Source organism: Takifugu flavidus, chromosome 2, assembly GCF_003711565.1.
Source record: "Takifugu flavidus isolate HTHZ2018 chromosome 2, ASM371156v2, whole genome shotgun sequence".
Lineage (NCBI taxonomy): Eukaryota > Metazoa > Chordata > Actinopteri > Tetraodontiformes > Tetraodontidae > Takifugu > Takifugu flavidus.
In genome coordinates this window covers 381,593-396,592 of record NC_079521.1, presented here as the reverse complement: position 1 = coordinate 396,592, position 15,000 = coordinate 381,593, and the positions used below count along the sequence as shown (strand labels likewise).

Genomic DNA, 15,000 nt, shown 5'->3' with positions numbered 1-15,000 from the left:
CCATCCATCCACCCACCATCCATCCACCCATCATCCATCCACCCCCCATCCATCCACCATCCATCCACCCTCATCCATCCATCCATCCATCCACCCATCATCCATCCATCCATCTATCCATCCATCCACCCATCCATCCATCCATCCATCCTCCACCCACCCATCCATCCCCCCATCATCCACCCTCCATCCACCCATCCACCCACCATCCATCCACCCATCAGCCACCCAGCCAGCCAGCCACCCAGCAGCCAGCCATCCAGCCAGCCAGCCACCCAGCACCCAGCCAGCCACCCAGCCATCCACCCAGCCATCCACCCATCAGCCACCCACCCATCCATCCATCCATCCATCCACCCAGCCAGCCACCCATCAGCCACCCACCCATCCAGCCACCCAGCCAGCCACCCAGCCATCCACCCATCAGCCACCCACCCATCCATCCACCCATCCATCCACCCATCATCCACCCACCCATCCATCCACCCATCCATCCACCCATCATCCATCCACCCACCCATCCATCCACCCATCATCCACCCATCCATCCACCCATCATCCACCCATCCATCCACCACCCATCCATCCATCCACCATCATCCACCCATCATCCACCCACCCATCCATCCACCCATCATCCACCATCATCCATCCATCCACCCACCCATCCATCCACCCACCCATCCATCCACCCATCATCCATCCATCCTTCCTTTGTTTTAATCGTTTCAGGGCACCAAAGAAGATGCAGCTGACTGTAAGAAGCCACGTTTCTTGGACAAGGCTGGGTGGGTGAAGAAGGACACCGGACGACTGTTGCCGAGCTACAAGGACCGTTACATCCACTTGGAGAGAACAGAAGTTGTCATTTTTGAAAACGAGGTACAGACGTGGCGTATTTATTCTGACACTCACAAAAGTTGATGTTGTTTTTTATTTTAAGACATTTGAACTGTTAACGTGTCTGTAATAGTCTTTGGGTCCATGGGGTCAGATTGTAGGAGAACCAACCCACCAGCTAGCCCATCATTAACTGCATGAGCGGCTCCATTAAGCATTTTTAATGAGAATTATCACGTTAGCATTTTATTTGTGACACTTGTAACACTGGCCAACCACAGTATGTCAGGGGGATGAAGGCCAAGGCCAGTCCAGGCACTGAGGTGTTTTGGTGCGTTCAATCAGGGCTCGAGTTACCGTCAGTTACCGTGAGTTACCGTGAGTTACCGTGAGTTACTGCAAGTTACCGTGAGTTACCGTGAGTTACCGCGAGTTACCGCGAGTTACTGTGAGTTACTGCGAGTTACCGTGAGTTACCGTGAGTTACTGCAAGTTACCGTGAGTTACCGTGAGTTACCGCGAGTTACCGCGAGTTACCGCGAGTTACTGTGAGTTACTGCGAGTTACCGTGAGTTACCGTGAGTTACCGTGAGTTACCGTGAGTTACTGTGAGTTACCTGTGTGCCTTCACCAAACGTAGCCAATGTTTCCGCATATATTCGCTACAACTTGGATTTAACTTATGGATTTATGGGTTGAAATGACGTCAATTTTGGTTCCAGGACCTGAAAAACTGCTTGGAGAGGCTTAACCTTGAAAACTATGATCAGTGTCATGAAATCAAGAGCTCGTTGAGGAAGAAGCACAGACTGATCCTGATTCCATCACCGAAGACTGGAAATAAGGTTAGTCCACACTGACCTACCGCCCTAACTAGTATTACTACCAGTAACAACAACAGTAACAATAATATTAGTAATAACCCTCTTAATAATGCTAACAACACTACTAATAATAATGAAAATAACAACATTAACACTACTGCTATTACTAATAACTCCAACACTACTACTAATAATGATAACAACAACAACAACACTACTGCTATTACTAATAACAACAACACTACTACTAATAACGATAATAACAACACTACTACTAATAATGATAATAACAACACTACTGCTATTACTAATAACAACAACACTACTACTAATAATGATAATAACAACACTACTGCTATTACTAACAACTCTAACACTACTACTAATAATGATAATAACAACAACACTACTGCTATTACTAACAACTCTAACACTACTACTAATAATAATGATAATAACAACACTACTGCTATTACTAACAACTCTAACACTACTACTAATAATGATAATAACAACACTACTGCTATTACTAACATCTCTAACACTACTACTAATAATGATAATAACAACAACACTACTGCTATGACTAACATCTCCAACATTACTACTAATAATGATAATTACAACACTACTGCTATTACTAATAACTCTAACACTACTACTAATAATGATAATAACAACACTACTGCTATTACTAATAACTCCAACACTACTAATAATAATGATAATTACAACACTACTGCTATTACTAATAACTCTAACACTACTACTAATAATGATAATAACAACAACACTACTACTAATAATGATAATAACAACACTACTGCTATGACTAACATCTCCAACACTACTAATAATGATAATTACAACACTACTGCTATGACTAACATCTCCAACATTACTACTAATAATGGTAATAACAACATTAACACTACTGCTATTACTAACATCTCCAACACTACTACTAATAATGATAATAACAACAACACTACTACTAATAATGATAATAACAACACTACTGCTATGACTAACATCTCCAACACTACTAATAATAATGATAATAACAACAACACTACTACTAATAATGATAATAACAACAACACTACTACTACTACTACTACTACTAATAATGGTTATAACCACACTACCACTAGTAGAGCATGTAATAGCACTGACAGTAGGTACAGTCGTAGAAGTGTTTGATACTACATCACTCATCAATCAAACAAGGCTAATATGCCGTAGCATACTAGCAGTGATGTATTTAAATGATCCATCCCATAAATACACGGAGACCAGCAGATAGAAAGGGAGCTGTGGTGCATTCGTATCTTCCTGTGTCCAGTTTCTGTGACACATGCTATTTTAGCTAACCCCAAATGTTTAATAATGATGACGCAGCAAAGCTCCTCCTCCACCTCCAGCTGTTCCTCAAAGCTGGTGCTAACTTCCGCTCACCAACCCACCAAACCTACTCGGTTCTGCTTCCCCTGGAGCAGCAATGGGAGGATCTGATCCCATCTCTGGAAACACCCTCTGCGTGACTTCCTTAGCATCAAATCCTCCTGAGTTTAAATGAGCTTACAGCCAATTCAATTCAAGTTAGTCTTCCTTTGTTTTACTGGGTTGTTGTTTTCATTTGCTATATAAGCTAGCAGGAATCCCAGTATCTGCTAGTGAAGCTGCTTTGCTAAGAGACCGAACTTGTACGCTGGAAGCCAAACCAGACCCAGTTCTTCTGATCCGGGATCAGTCTGTCGGCGTGCTGTCCCTTTATGGCTGAGCACCAGAACACCAAGCACAGTGGACGGCACCGCCCACACCAGGCTGCCAGAACATCTGGAGCATGAAGGAAGGACCCACATCTACCCATAGACACGCGTTCTGGTTCCTGTAGTGGAGCCACCTCCTTCTCCTTCATCTTCATCACAGTTCTGGACCGTAGTTCTGCTGGTCCTGGCGTTGGGAGTGTCCGTGATGAAGATGAAAGGTTCAATGGTGTCACCCACATCTCTCCAGCCTCCCTGGAGTCCTGCTGGCTTTCAGAATCCTCACTTTCCTTTAACACGCATTATTGGTGGAGGTGTTTTATTTCTGTTCAGAGCCCAACTCAGGCCTGCGTCCCCGGTATTTAAGGCTCAGGTTCACACCAACTCTGCCAGACCGTTTAGGCTTCATGTCCTGGTTCCCCCGGGCCCCGCCTGTTCGGCCCCAGAGCTGGTCAACCTTTGTTTCTGTTGGAGCCCCCCTCAGTCTGCTCCCCGCCTGGTTCCTCTCTTCCTGATCCCGGGTCTATTTTGCCTGCATTTTTTTTTTGGAAGAAAGGGTTAAAACCTGTGGGAACGTGTGGGTGGATGATCATTTTTGGGGGACTTCCTCCCACATGTTGCTGTGAACTGACCTCTGTTCATTAAAGCCTGGTGCCCAGTACCGGTGCTCGGTGCCCAGTACCGGTGCTCGGTGCCCAGTACCGGTGCTCGGTGCCCAGTACCGGTGCTCGGTGCCCAGTACCGGTGCTCGGTGCCCAGTACCGGTGCTCGGTGCCCACGGTGCTCGGTGCCCACGGTGCTCGGTGCCCAGCACCGGTGCTCGGTGCCCAGTACTGGTGCTCGGTGTCCAGTACTGGTGCTCGGTGCCCACGGTGCTCAGTGCCCACGGTGCTCGGTGTCCAGCACCGGTGCTCGGTGCCCAGTACCGGTGCTCGGTGCCCAGTACCGGTGCTCAGTGCCCACGGTGCTCGGTGCCCAGTACCGGTGCTCGGTGCCCAGTACCGGTGCTCGGTGTCCAGTACCGGTGCTCAGTGCCCACGGTGCTCGGTGTCCAGTACCGGTGCTCGGTGCCCAGTACCGGTGCTCGGTGCCCACGGTGCTCAGTGCCCAGTACCGATGCTCGGTGTCCAGTACCGGTGCTCGGTGCCCACGGTGCTCGGTGTCCAGTACCGGTGCTCGGTGCCCGGTGTCCAGTACCGGTGCTCGGTGCCCGGTGTCCAGTACCGGTGCTCGGTGCCCAGTACCGGTGCTCGGTGCCCAGTACCGGTCCTCCGTCTTTACGTGCCGTTTCTGTCCGGCAGGCTCATAACGTCAGGCTCCAAGCTCAGACTGCTGAGGAAAAGGAGGCCTGGATCAGAGCCCTGAGTGATGGCATCAACCGAGCAAAGAACAAAGTCTTTGATGAGGTATATATTTGCATATATTAGCTGTATAGTGACAACATTTAGGTCTCACAGGTTCGAAGGATAAACGCTTTTTTCTTGTAAAACATCTCATCACTGTGTATTTGATTTCTGTCTCACTTATTTTCAACTGTAGTTTTTCTCCATCCCTTTTATTTAATACATTTAGTCACTAGTTGGGTGATAGAAACACCTTTCAAACGTACAGTCAAATTTAATGTTGGCAAAACCAAATATTTGGCTCATGTAAAGTATATTTTTGGGTCCAAAGAATGTGTTTGAAAGTGAGGTGTCGGCCCACAGACTCTCAGCAGGAGGTCCCAGCCTTGTTTTCACCCACCAGTGCAAATAAATGGGGTTTTTGGACCGTCTGAGGGCAGTAAGAGTCCATGAGGTGGTGAATCCCAACGTTCAGCAGCCTCAGTCATACGGACACATGAAGGAACGATAAAGGCTGGAGCGTCTCTACGTTCTGGAGCAGCTTTGTTAGGAATTCAAGCTGTAGGCGCCTCTATGAGTGCTGACGGCTTCCTGTGTTTGCTTCTGTTTTCAGGTAAAGGTTGATGACAGCTCTAATTTAGAACACGTTACACGAACAAGACCCAAAGGGAACCGCCAACGGCGGCCCCCAACCAGGATACACATGAAAGAGGTATTTGATTGACTGGGAATGTCTCGACGCTCCACGTCGGAATCTTTGTCTCCTAATGTTGGAATTCTTAGTTTTAACACAAAGCAGAATTCCTGAAAAATGCATCATCCCAATTTTTGTTATTAAAGTTACTAAAAGGACGTAGAGCACGTGTGGTCACCAGTGACTCTAGATCACTCTAGACTGGCCTCCTTCCTAAGACCAACAGGTCGGCTTTGACTCTATGCTATTGGCCAACAGCTCTTTGGCTCTGACCCGTTCCACTGAGGTGCTACGTCTCCAGACTGTTCAACATCTGGTTCTGTATATAGTCAGTAAAGGGCCCCTAAATTGACCCCTAGGCTCCCCACGCTGGAGCTGGAGGCACCGTGATTCAATCCAAAGTCGTTCGATGATCATTAAGGTGCTAATGATTGATTAGCTAGATCTTGCGTCACCAGCCAGACGGAGGCAAAGAGCATCTTTGGGTGTCCTTCCTTGGGTTTCTAATTGTGTTATTGTGTGTGTGTGTGTGTGTGTGTGTGTGGTGGTAGGTGGCTGGTATGTCGTCTGATGCTCTACTGTACCTGGATCTTGACCAAGAACATTCCCTCATGTCCAATGGCACCCAATCTGAAAACGGTAGCACCGAGGCGTCCAGAGAAGCTCCCCAGGTGCCATGTTCCATGGCCAGGTCCAGAGAGACCCCAGAGAACCAGTCCAGCACTGATGACCTTCACACTGAGCCAGTGGTGTGTCCTCAGAAAAAGGTCATCAAACCGCCGATGCCGCCTACTAAAGAACCGAAACCCCCCGCGCCTGAAGTGGAAGCTGAAAAGGAAACTTGCCCAACAAAAAGGGTTTGTAAAATCTTCTTAAATACTCCGATTTATCCAAGTGTGAGTGGACACGCCTTTTCCTTTCATCATTGGGACGTTGACATCATAAACTGCTTGAGTTGAGGGCAGATGGAGTTGTGTGGAGTTGTTGAGGAGCACAAACGACCAAACTACCAAGCACCTTCAATGCAGATTGGACACCTTCTGCTTTGGGTCACATGACACCAGTCTGCTCAGTAGTTTGGACCCACGGTTGAACACCCGCTCAGCTGTCGTCTTTGTCTTCTCAAACCTGACAACTCCAACTGCCCTCGACCCAAACACAAACTACCATGTTGGTAACTCGGCACCCTAACGGACCGGCATCAATGTGTCCTTACAGGCCCTGAATGTGCCTCTGCCTCCACCAAAAGAGGCCAAACCATGTGTGGCATCTGGTGAAGGAGCTCCAGAGAAGACCAAGGTTGAACTGATTACTGAGGATTGTGAGGATTCCAGGAAAAAGACAAGCCCACAAACGCCCCATTCCAGCCAGCTCAGAGCCAATGGGCTTAGTGAAAATTCCCAGCCTCCTATTCCTCCAACCCAAGACACAAAACCTTCCATGGTGCCCGACCAAGTACCTGATGGGATGGGTGAAGGCTCCAAGAGTCCTGTCACAGGACAGGACTCCAGAGAGTTGTCTGAGGAGGGAGGTCACAGCATGAGCAGGTCACCAGGACAGCAGCACAAAAAGCCGCCTGGCCCTCTGGTGCCTCCCAAGAAGAAGCCGGAGAAGCTGGAGAACCCTGGTGCACAAGACGGTTTGGACAAGCCAGACCCTGCTTCATCAACCCAGGCAGCCTCAGACCTCTCAGACGGCCTTGGTGACGCTGAAGAGCCGCCTCCCAAGAATCAAATCCCCTCAGTCCTGGTGTCTTGGGTGGTGTCGCTGGACGATGACCTCAGCGCACCCAACTGTGCTTTGGATGAGGAGCACCGAGCTAAAGCTGAAGAAAAGTCTGTGGACAGTGGGCAACACTCTGATGATGACAGCGACGGCTCCAGGAGTGGAGACACCCTGGCAATGTCCACGGCAGCCATGAGAGGAAGCCATGCTGGTCTGGATGCCATGGACTCCAGCGAGGAGGACCTTCCCTCCCTCTGTTACTCCGGGACATTAGCTGGAACACGGGCCTCAAGCACAGAAGATCCCTGCCAGAGTCCAGAGGCAGATCCACAAGGCAAGATCTCAACAAAGTCAGCTTCCTTTGGAGATCTAATGTCTGACTGTGCAGTTGGGTTTGAGCAGCAGGTGGGGGCCGTGGCCGCCAAGGACGGCCCCCCGTGCCACGATGTCAGGAAACTCCAGGCAGAAATATTTCTGGAAATCCAGAAGACCACAGAACTTTTGAACAAAGCTCCACAGGGAGGGGCGGGTGATGCTGAGGGAGACTTACCTGGGAGCCTGCTGGACAAAGCCATGGAGAAGCTGCAGAAGGCTGAACGGGTTCTCAGGGAGGCCAAGAAGCTGAAGTCTGCCGCAGCAACCAAGAGGAAGAGCTGGTGAAGGAGCTGTTCCAGCGGGGGGCGCCGGATCAGCGGGGCTCAGCGGGGCGCCGGATCAGCCACACTCGTCTTTTTGCTTGTTGCTACCCTAAAATGTCAGATTTATTCCACGTTTCAGCCGCAGAAAGTGAAGGAAGTCAACGGTTAAAATAGTTAAAGCTAAAATGATTAACACCTGTTTAACGAGCCTCCTCCCAACAACTAACCTGCTAACCCTTTCCATGGGTCCTCCTCACCTCCAGCCTGGCCCGGGGCTCCAGGGGGGTCATGGAAGTTCTGACAACAACCTGTTGGCTCCGTTTGAATCGCGTATCTTCATATGATCTCATCTGATGTTCCCAGCACCACTATAGACCTGGTCGGCTGTTCCCAACACAGGAGGAGGTCCCTCGGGGGGATCTGGACCTCCCAGTCAGAGCTCTGGCCCTGGAGGAAGCTCGGTTCTTCTCCAGGAAACAGCTGAATGTCCGTTGTGCTTGTTAGCTTTTCCCCAGCAGCTATTTTCCTTTTGTTTTCCGGAGCTGTGAGGCAGCAGAGCGCTTCCTGAGGTGCCGGTTCCTTCATCTCATCACCGAGAGCTGGTGGCCATCAGGAAGGGAGCCTGGTGTTCTGATCAGGACCAGCCTGGAGAAACTCTTCAACACCAGGCTCCTCCTGGTCCAGAACAGCCTCCTACCATCTACACACTCGCTGAACTTTGGAAGTGACGCTTCGCTCGTTAGGAATGGCCTTTGATCATGTTTGGAGCCGTGACCCCACCAGGGGACGGACGGACGCCGTCCTGGACCTGGACTCCATTTGTGCTTTTCTATGTGCCTACAAATGTCATGACGTGCTCCTCGGGTGTGTCTCCAGCTTTGTGGTTACTGTGGCAGGTTTGTGTAACCAGAGAAGCTCACGATGAAACGTTCACATTAAAGGACCATGAACACACACACACACACACACACACACACACACACTCTTTCAGCATCAATACTCTATGGAACTCTGTACACTGTTGCCCATAAAGGTGGAATAAAGTCTTGTAGGTCCTCTTGTGAGCAGCTTCCATGGTCCTCTGATCATTTCTGTGAAGCACAGGCGACAGGAACGTCTGGTTTCATACTGTATGCAGGGACGTCCAGCCTGGGGGAGCTGGGTTTACTGTCGCCCCCCAGCTGGAGGAGCTGGGGGACCTGGGTCTACTGTCGCCCCCCCAGCTGGAGGACCTGGGTCTACTGTCGCCCCCCAGCTGGAGGAGCTGGGTCTACTGTCGCCCCCCCCCAGCTGGAGGAGCTGGGTCGACTGTCGCCCCCCCAGCTGGAGGAGCTGGGGGACCTGGGTCTACTGTCGCCCCCCCAGCTGGAGGACCTGGGTCTACTGTCGCCCCCCCCCCAGCTGGAGGAGCTGGGGGAGCTGGGTCTACTGTCGCCCCCCAGCTGGAGGACCTGGGGGAGCTGGGTCTACTGTCGCCCCCCAGCCTGGGGGAGCTGGGGGAGCTGGGGGACCTGGGTCTACTGTCGCCCCCCCAGCTGGAGGAGCTGGGTCTACTGTCGCCCCCCAGCTGGAGGAGCTGGGGGACCTGGGTCTACTACTGTCGCCCCCCCAGCTGGAGGACCTGGGTCTACTGTCGCCCCCCAGCTGGAGGAGCTGGGGGACCTGGGTCGACTGTCGCCCCCCAGCTGGAGGAGCTGGGGGACCTGGGTCTACTGTCGCCCCCCCCAGCTGGAGGAGCTGGGTCTACTGTCGCCCCCCCCAGCTGGAGGAGCTGGGGGACCTGGGTCTACTGTCGCCCCCCCAGCTGGAGGAGCTGGGTCTACTGTCGCCCCCCCCAGCTGCAGGAGCTGGGGGACCTGGGTCGACTGTCGCCCCCCAGCTGCAGGAGCTGGGGGACCTGGGTCTACTGTCGCCCCCCCAGCTGGAGGAGCGTTTTAATCCAACCCCTCCACCGGATGGTCGGGCTGTGGAGCAACAGCTGATGCTGAGGCTCCTCTGGTTTCAGGCTGAGTGACGCGTCTAAATAAATGCGCGTCGGTGACCGCAGCACAGCCGTCGGTGCTTCTGCTTCCGCTTTTGTCCTACGTCCGTCGTCCCCATGTCTGTGGAGAACACGTTCTCGGAGCTTCGTGGATCCGAAGGTTTGCTGACCGAACCTTTATAAAGTGTTTAAAATATCACGTATCTAACGCTTAGCTAAGCGATTCCGCTAGCTAGCATGCTAACTAGCATCTGTGTTGCTACTCGCCAACGTTGTGTTTCGGTGTTTTAACCCTTAAAGGAGGAGGAAAGGTTTGATTTGTGGATGATTTCAGGCACCATGAGGGCGGCGTGTCCGCTCCACGGCTGTAGGCGGGTTTACCCGGACAGGAGCGCCCTGGACGCCCACATCGCGGAGCACGACAGCCCGGCTCAGTCCGTCCCCGGTCAGAGCTCCGAGTCTCCGCCGCGGCTCCTGCGAGCTGTTCAGGCTGGAGTATCAGAACAGACCCGCTAAGACCGGATGTATATTCACACTGCAGACCCACATATTAGCTGCCCTTTAGCCCCGCTAGCCTGTGATTAGCCTGCTTCTGGTTGTGCTAGCGTGGAGCTGATGCTAACAAGCGTGTGTTGTTACATGTTGTGTCCAGGGAAAGTGCTGCTGTGCTCCACAGCCGGCTGCAGCGGCTCCTTCCCCAACATGAAGAAGCTGATGGAGCACATGAGGCAGCATCACAAGCCCAACATTTACTTCCTGTGAGTTCTGTTCTCCTCACCTTTGGACCCTAAACGCGCCGCCACCTCAGCAAATGTTCTGCTTCTAGCTGCGAGAGCTGCCGCACCAAGCTGAGGTCTTACCGGGGCCTCCTCACACACCTGCACACCTGCTCCAAAGTGCCACGAGGCAAAGCAAAGGTGGCCGACGCCGCGCCGCCGCTGGCCAGCAGCAGCCCGAACCCGACAGCCGGCGCCACCAGCCAGAACCCGCCAGCGCTGGATTCCACGTCCCAAACCCAGGCGCCAGGTTCCGCCAGCTCCGTCTCTCAGCCCAACTATGCTGCTGCTCCTCCACATGTTCCCACCGTCCTGGACCTTCAGCCGGAACAGCAGGAACTCCAGAAGACACCTCCCGATGTGCCCCCACCTGCTGGCTCTGGAGCAGCAACGGACCCTCCTGATGGCCCCCTGCAGACCCAGGGACCCAGCAGAGGTCCAGCCTTGGCTCCCAAGTCCCCCTCTGGGTCCTCGGCTGTTTGGAAGAAGACTCAAGGTGAGAATCCAACCCTGGTGGCGCCTGCTCGGCTCGTTGGAGCCTGGACCCCTGAACCTGTGGCACCTCTTCATGCCGGGCCGGACCGGCCCAGGAAGGAAATAAGAGCTGAGATCCAAGATGTTATAGATGTTTTATAACATTCCAGCTCTGTTTAGATCAGCCATGTTGCTGCTGGAGCCCAGCGGAACCACCTGGAGCTGACCGAGTCCAGACCAGGTCTTTAACGTCCTGTCCTGTCCCCCGTAGGTTCCAGCCTGAGTGGAAAGGTCCTGTGGGAGCACAGCAAAGGCCGCTACGTGTGCGTGCAGTGTGGCCACCTGGCCAGCAACCGGGCTCAGATGACGCAGCACGCTAGCACTCACGGCAGAGCAGCAGAGGATGCTGGGAATCCTGCCCCCAACGCGTCGTAGTCTGGGCTCGTGGCTTTGGTGGACCAGGGTCCTCAGCTGGACCAGGGCGCTCAGCTGGACTCTTTGGCCCTGCTTCGCTTCGCTAAAGACGCGCTAGCGCTCACTGTGCTTATGGGGATGAATAAAGATGATTATTATCATTGTGTATTTGCTCATAACGTGCACGTGCTGCTGTTAGCATGTGCACGAACCTCTCGTTACACATTACACACAAAAGGAGGATGATGAGGGAGTGAAATGGTCCGGAGCACAAGGTCAGAGGTCAGAGGTCGTCGGGGTCAGAGCAGCAGGGAGGTCGGATCAAAGAAGCTTTTATTGGGAGCTGAAGAGTTTTTACAAGCACGTCTTCAACAATCACTAGTTTAGTCAGCACAATATATACAGGAGCGACGGTCCGGCGAGTCCAGAGGGGGACAGAACCACATGCAGACGGAGGTGGACTAACGCTAGCAGAACCGGGCCGTCCTCTTCCTGCTCCAGACGCTCTGGAACGCTGATCCCCTCAAACATCAGCACGTTAATCATTTATTCCAAATGTCGGCAGGTTATTCAAGACAGAAGTAGGAAAGTGTTGCATAAAAACAAGGTTTTGACTGGCGGCCCGGCCCGGTCTGGCCTGGCCTGGTCCGGTCCAGCTCCTCCAACCTTTGCTGCCACTTTAGAAAAACCTCTTCTGCTCCACTGCGTACAGCTTCCCTGCCGGAAGCTTCCGGAAGAATAAACTATTGCCTCTGCTCATGTTGCCCTGGAACAAAGAAGAGACTGGGTTCAGCACCAGAACCAGGCTCCCAGGGACCCTGGGACCCGGGTCCCCGGGAGCCTGGTTCTGGTCACAGCTGAAGGTGTCAGGAGAGAACAAGTGTCTGCTTTACTTCTCTGCTTAGATGCCTCCAACAGTCCACCCAGGTGGGGTATACTGAAGCGTAGGGGGGGAGGCCTCCCGCCAGCCTGGGGGGCAGGAACCAGCATGAGTCCACAGGACGGGACCAGGAACCAGCATGAGTCCACGGGACGGGACCAGGTGCGAGGACACACCTGCTGCGTACTCACCCACAGTTGTTGACGGCCATCAGGTTGGACACCAGGACGAAGGGATACGTCAGCATGCTGGCGAAGAACTGGAAGAGAGTGCGAGCGGGTCAGAACCGGCCTGCCCCGGTCCAGAACCGGCCTGCCCCGGTCCAGAACCGGCCTGCCCCGGTCCAGACGGGCTCTGAACACTTACCCCGGTCACAGCCTGGGAGCAGTTCCTGATTTCACCTGTGTGACTCATCTGCACAGAAGAGCAACAGCTGGTGTCAGCGTCCGTGCGGACAAACGCACCTTGGCGGCGGCGGGGGGGGCGGGACCTACCGACTCGTCGATGGCGTACGTGTTGAGGAAGTGGGCCAGCATGTTACAGATCCACAGAGAGAAGACGTCGCCGAGGAGGCGAGGGATCAGGCCGCTGCAGGAACGTGGACGAGACGGTTCTGAGAACATCCCTCACCGGAGGACACACCTGGAGGCGTGTCCTCTGGTGAGGACACGCCTCCTCCGGGTGGCGCTCATGCACACGCCTAGAATGTGGAGTCAAGAGGACCAACTTACGCGAAGAACCCGAGGACGCCTTCTTCTCTGTAGACCGTGACGATGGAGTCCAACACGCCGCTGGCAGGAGAAGAGAAGGAGCTGAGGTGGAGGTGGAACTAGCTGCAGTAGCCATGCTAACACCGGAGGCCCCGCCCCTCGTAAAGCCCCGCCCCTAGCGACGCCCCGCCCCTCCACGCTTCTACCTCGAGGACGACAGCAACATCAAACCATCGCGGCTGCACGTTCTTGAAGACGTTTCACCTCTCAGCCACATGTGGGGGGGTCATGACCCCCATGATGAGGGGCGGAGCCACCAACCACCAGGTGACTGAAGCTCCACAGGTGTTCACGGCTCCTGAAGAGCAGAAGAACCTCCCAACAGTCCGCTAGAACTGATGAAGGCTCCTGGAAACGTCCTCATGGAACCACAACAGTCCAACTAGCAGGACTACCAGGACCTGGAGGACCGAGAGCCCCCCAACAGTCCGCTAGAACTGATGAAGGCTCCTGGAAACGTCCTCGTGGAACCACAACAGTCCAACTAGCAGGACTACCAGGACCTGGAGGACCGAGAGCCCCCCAACAGTCCGACTAGTAGGACTACCAGGACCTGGAGGACCGAGAGCCCCCCAACAGTCCAACTAGCAGGACTACCAGGACCTGGAGGACCGAGAGCCCCCCAACAGTCCGACTAGCAGGACTACCAGGACCTGGAGGACCGAGAGCCCCCCAACAGTCCAACTAGCAGGACTACCAGGACCTGGAGGACCGAGAGCCCCCCAACAGTCAAACTAGCAGGACTACCAGGACCTGGAGGACCGAGAGCCCCCCAACAGTCCGACTAGTAGGACTACCAGGACCTGGAGGACCGAGAGCCCCCCAACAGTCCGACTAGCAGGACTACCAGGACCTGGAGGACCGAGAGCCCCCCAACAGTCCAACTAGCAGGACTACCAGGACCTGGAGGACCGAGAGCCCCCCAACAGTCCAACTAGCAGGATTACCAGGACCTGGAGGACTGAGAGCCCCCCAACAGTCCGACTAGCAGGACTACCAGGACCTGGAGGACCGAGAGCCCCCCAACAGTCCAACTAGCAGGATTACCAGGACCTGGAGGACCGAGAGCCCCCCAACAGTCCAACTAGCAGGACTACCAGGACCTGGAGGACCGAGAGCCCCCCAACAGATCAAAGGTGCATGACGCCACTTCAAAGTAACTCGAAACAGAACAGCAGTCTGGCCCCGCCCCCAATGGGTCTGTACGTAAAGTGGATCTGTGCTACGCTAACATCGCTAATGGCTGAGCTAACTCCAAGTGTTGGGGGGTAAGGATATGTGAAGGGCATTAACCCCCCCATGGCGTCAGTGATTGGCTGGAACGTGTTCTGACATGTAGCCCCGCCCCCAGCGATAGTTAGCAGGAAATGTTTACCTGTATTTGGTTTCTCTTCCAATAAATTGGATCATGCAGCGTAAAGTTATGACTGTAAACAGAGTGAGGAAGCATTTCCTGGTTAGAGCTGCACGTTAGCGCAGATGGATCATCTGGGTCAGGAGTTCTGGGAGGTACCGTGAAAGGGGTGCGTGACGATGGTGGCACAGGAGCGAGCTAGCATCTCTCTGGTGGTCTGGAGGAACAGGAGATCAGAAGTTTACGGTTAGCAGCACATCAAAGAACGACACCTATAATGAGTCAACAGACAGAACTGACATGACAGAAACTAGCATTAGCAGCTGGGGAGGCCCAGCCCAGCACCCCCCCTCCACACAGGTTCCTACTGAGCATGGAGGAGGCAGCACGCGTGCTAACGGGAGGAGGCAGCACGCGTGCTAACGGGAGGAGGCAGCACGCGTGCTAACGGGAGGAGGCAGCACGCGTGCTAACTGGAGGAGGCAGCACGCGTGCTAACTGGAGGAGGCAGCACGCGT

General features: G+C 53.5%; 3 protein-coding genes and 1 long non-coding RNA gene across 5 annotated transcripts in view; 2 read left to right on the top strand and 2 right to left on the bottom strand.

The window, feature by feature from the left end:
- The window catches only part of plekho2 (pleckstrin homology domain containing, family O member 2), a 10,568-nt gene extending 1,671 nt beyond the window's left edge, over positions 1 to 8,897 (top strand). The window contains exons 2-7 of the mRNA XM_057022995.1: positions 733 to 882; positions 1,563 to 1,685; positions 4,735 to 4,839; positions 5,390 to 5,488; positions 6,022 to 6,327; positions 6,689 to 8,897. Of these exons, the coding sequence (XP_056878975.1) occupies positions 733 to 882; positions 1,563 to 1,685; positions 4,735 to 4,839; positions 5,390 to 5,488; positions 6,022 to 6,327; positions 6,689 to 7,855 (1,950 nt within the window). The 3' untranslated portion in view covers positions 7,856 to 8,897. The remainder of the gene's footprint in view (positions 1 to 732; positions 883 to 1,562; positions 1,686 to 4,734; positions 4,840 to 5,389; positions 5,489 to 6,021; positions 6,328 to 6,688) is intronic.
- A 910-nt stretch (positions 8,898 to 9,807) lies between these two features.
- Positions 9,808 to 11,639, top strand: znf414 (zinc finger protein 414). 2 transcript variants are annotated; one of them, XM_057025098.1, is made up of 5 exons: positions 9,808 to 9,974; positions 10,149 to 10,259; positions 10,467 to 10,572; positions 10,641 to 11,086; positions 11,336 to 11,639. In XM_057025098.1, exons 1-5 carry the CDS (start codon positions 9,932 to 9,934, stop codon positions 11,497 to 11,499), a joined length of 870 nt encoding a protein of 289 aa, XP_056881078.1. In that variant the 5' UTR covers positions 9,808 to 9,931; the 3' UTR covers positions 11,500 to 11,639. The 2 variants fall into 2 exon arrangements, with proteins under 2 accessions (XP_056881078.1, XP_056881079.1); XM_057025099.1 differs by lacking the exon at positions 10,149 to 10,259 and having other exon boundaries at positions 9,820 to 9,974.
- Positions 11,640 to 11,794: 155 nt separating this feature from the next.
- mtch2 (mitochondrial carrier homolog 2) overlaps positions 11,795 to 15,000 on the bottom strand; it is a 6,392-nt gene continuing 3,186 nt past the window's right edge. The window contains exons 6-13 of the mRNA XM_057025097.1: positions 14,642 to 14,699; positions 14,504 to 14,555; positions 13,090 to 13,149; positions 12,853 to 12,946; positions 12,725 to 12,772; positions 12,550 to 12,617; positions 12,372 to 12,447; positions 11,795 to 12,244 (exon numbers count right to left, since the gene is read on the bottom strand). Of these exons, the coding sequence (XP_056881077.1) occupies positions 12,158 to 12,244; positions 12,372 to 12,447; positions 12,550 to 12,617; positions 12,725 to 12,772; positions 12,853 to 12,946; positions 13,090 to 13,149; positions 14,504 to 14,555; positions 14,642 to 14,699 (543 nt within the window). The 3' untranslated portion in view covers positions 11,795 to 12,157. The remainder of the gene's footprint in view (positions 12,245 to 12,371; positions 12,448 to 12,549; positions 12,618 to 12,724; positions 12,773 to 12,852; positions 12,947 to 13,089; positions 13,150 to 14,503; positions 14,556 to 14,641; positions 14,700 to 15,000) is intronic.
- LOC130521501 (uncharacterized) lies at positions 13,572 to 14,497 on the bottom strand. Its single transcript, XR_008949347.1, has 3 exons — positions 14,232 to 14,497; positions 14,082 to 14,131; positions 13,572 to 13,981 (listed from the first exon to the last, which is right to left on the bottom strand). It is a non-coding gene; the product is annotated as an uncharacterized LOC130521501 (long non-coding RNA).

What these genes read in the sequence shown, in the direction of transcription:
- znf414 (XM_057025098.1), top strand. Translation starts at nt 9,932, where the DNA reads ATGTCTGTGGAGAACACGTTCTCGGAGCTTCGTGGATCCGAAG. An exon ending in CCCGGCTCAGTCCGTCCCCG is followed by an intron (nt 10,260 to 10,466) that starts GTCAGAGCTCCG and finishes TGTTGTGTCCAG; the next exon opens with GGAAAGTGCTGCTGTGCTCC. An exon ending in AAGCCCAACATTTACTTCCT is followed by an intron (nt 10,573 to 10,640) that starts GTGAGTTCTGTT and finishes TTCTGCTTCTAG; the next exon opens with CTGCGAGAGCTGCCGCACCA.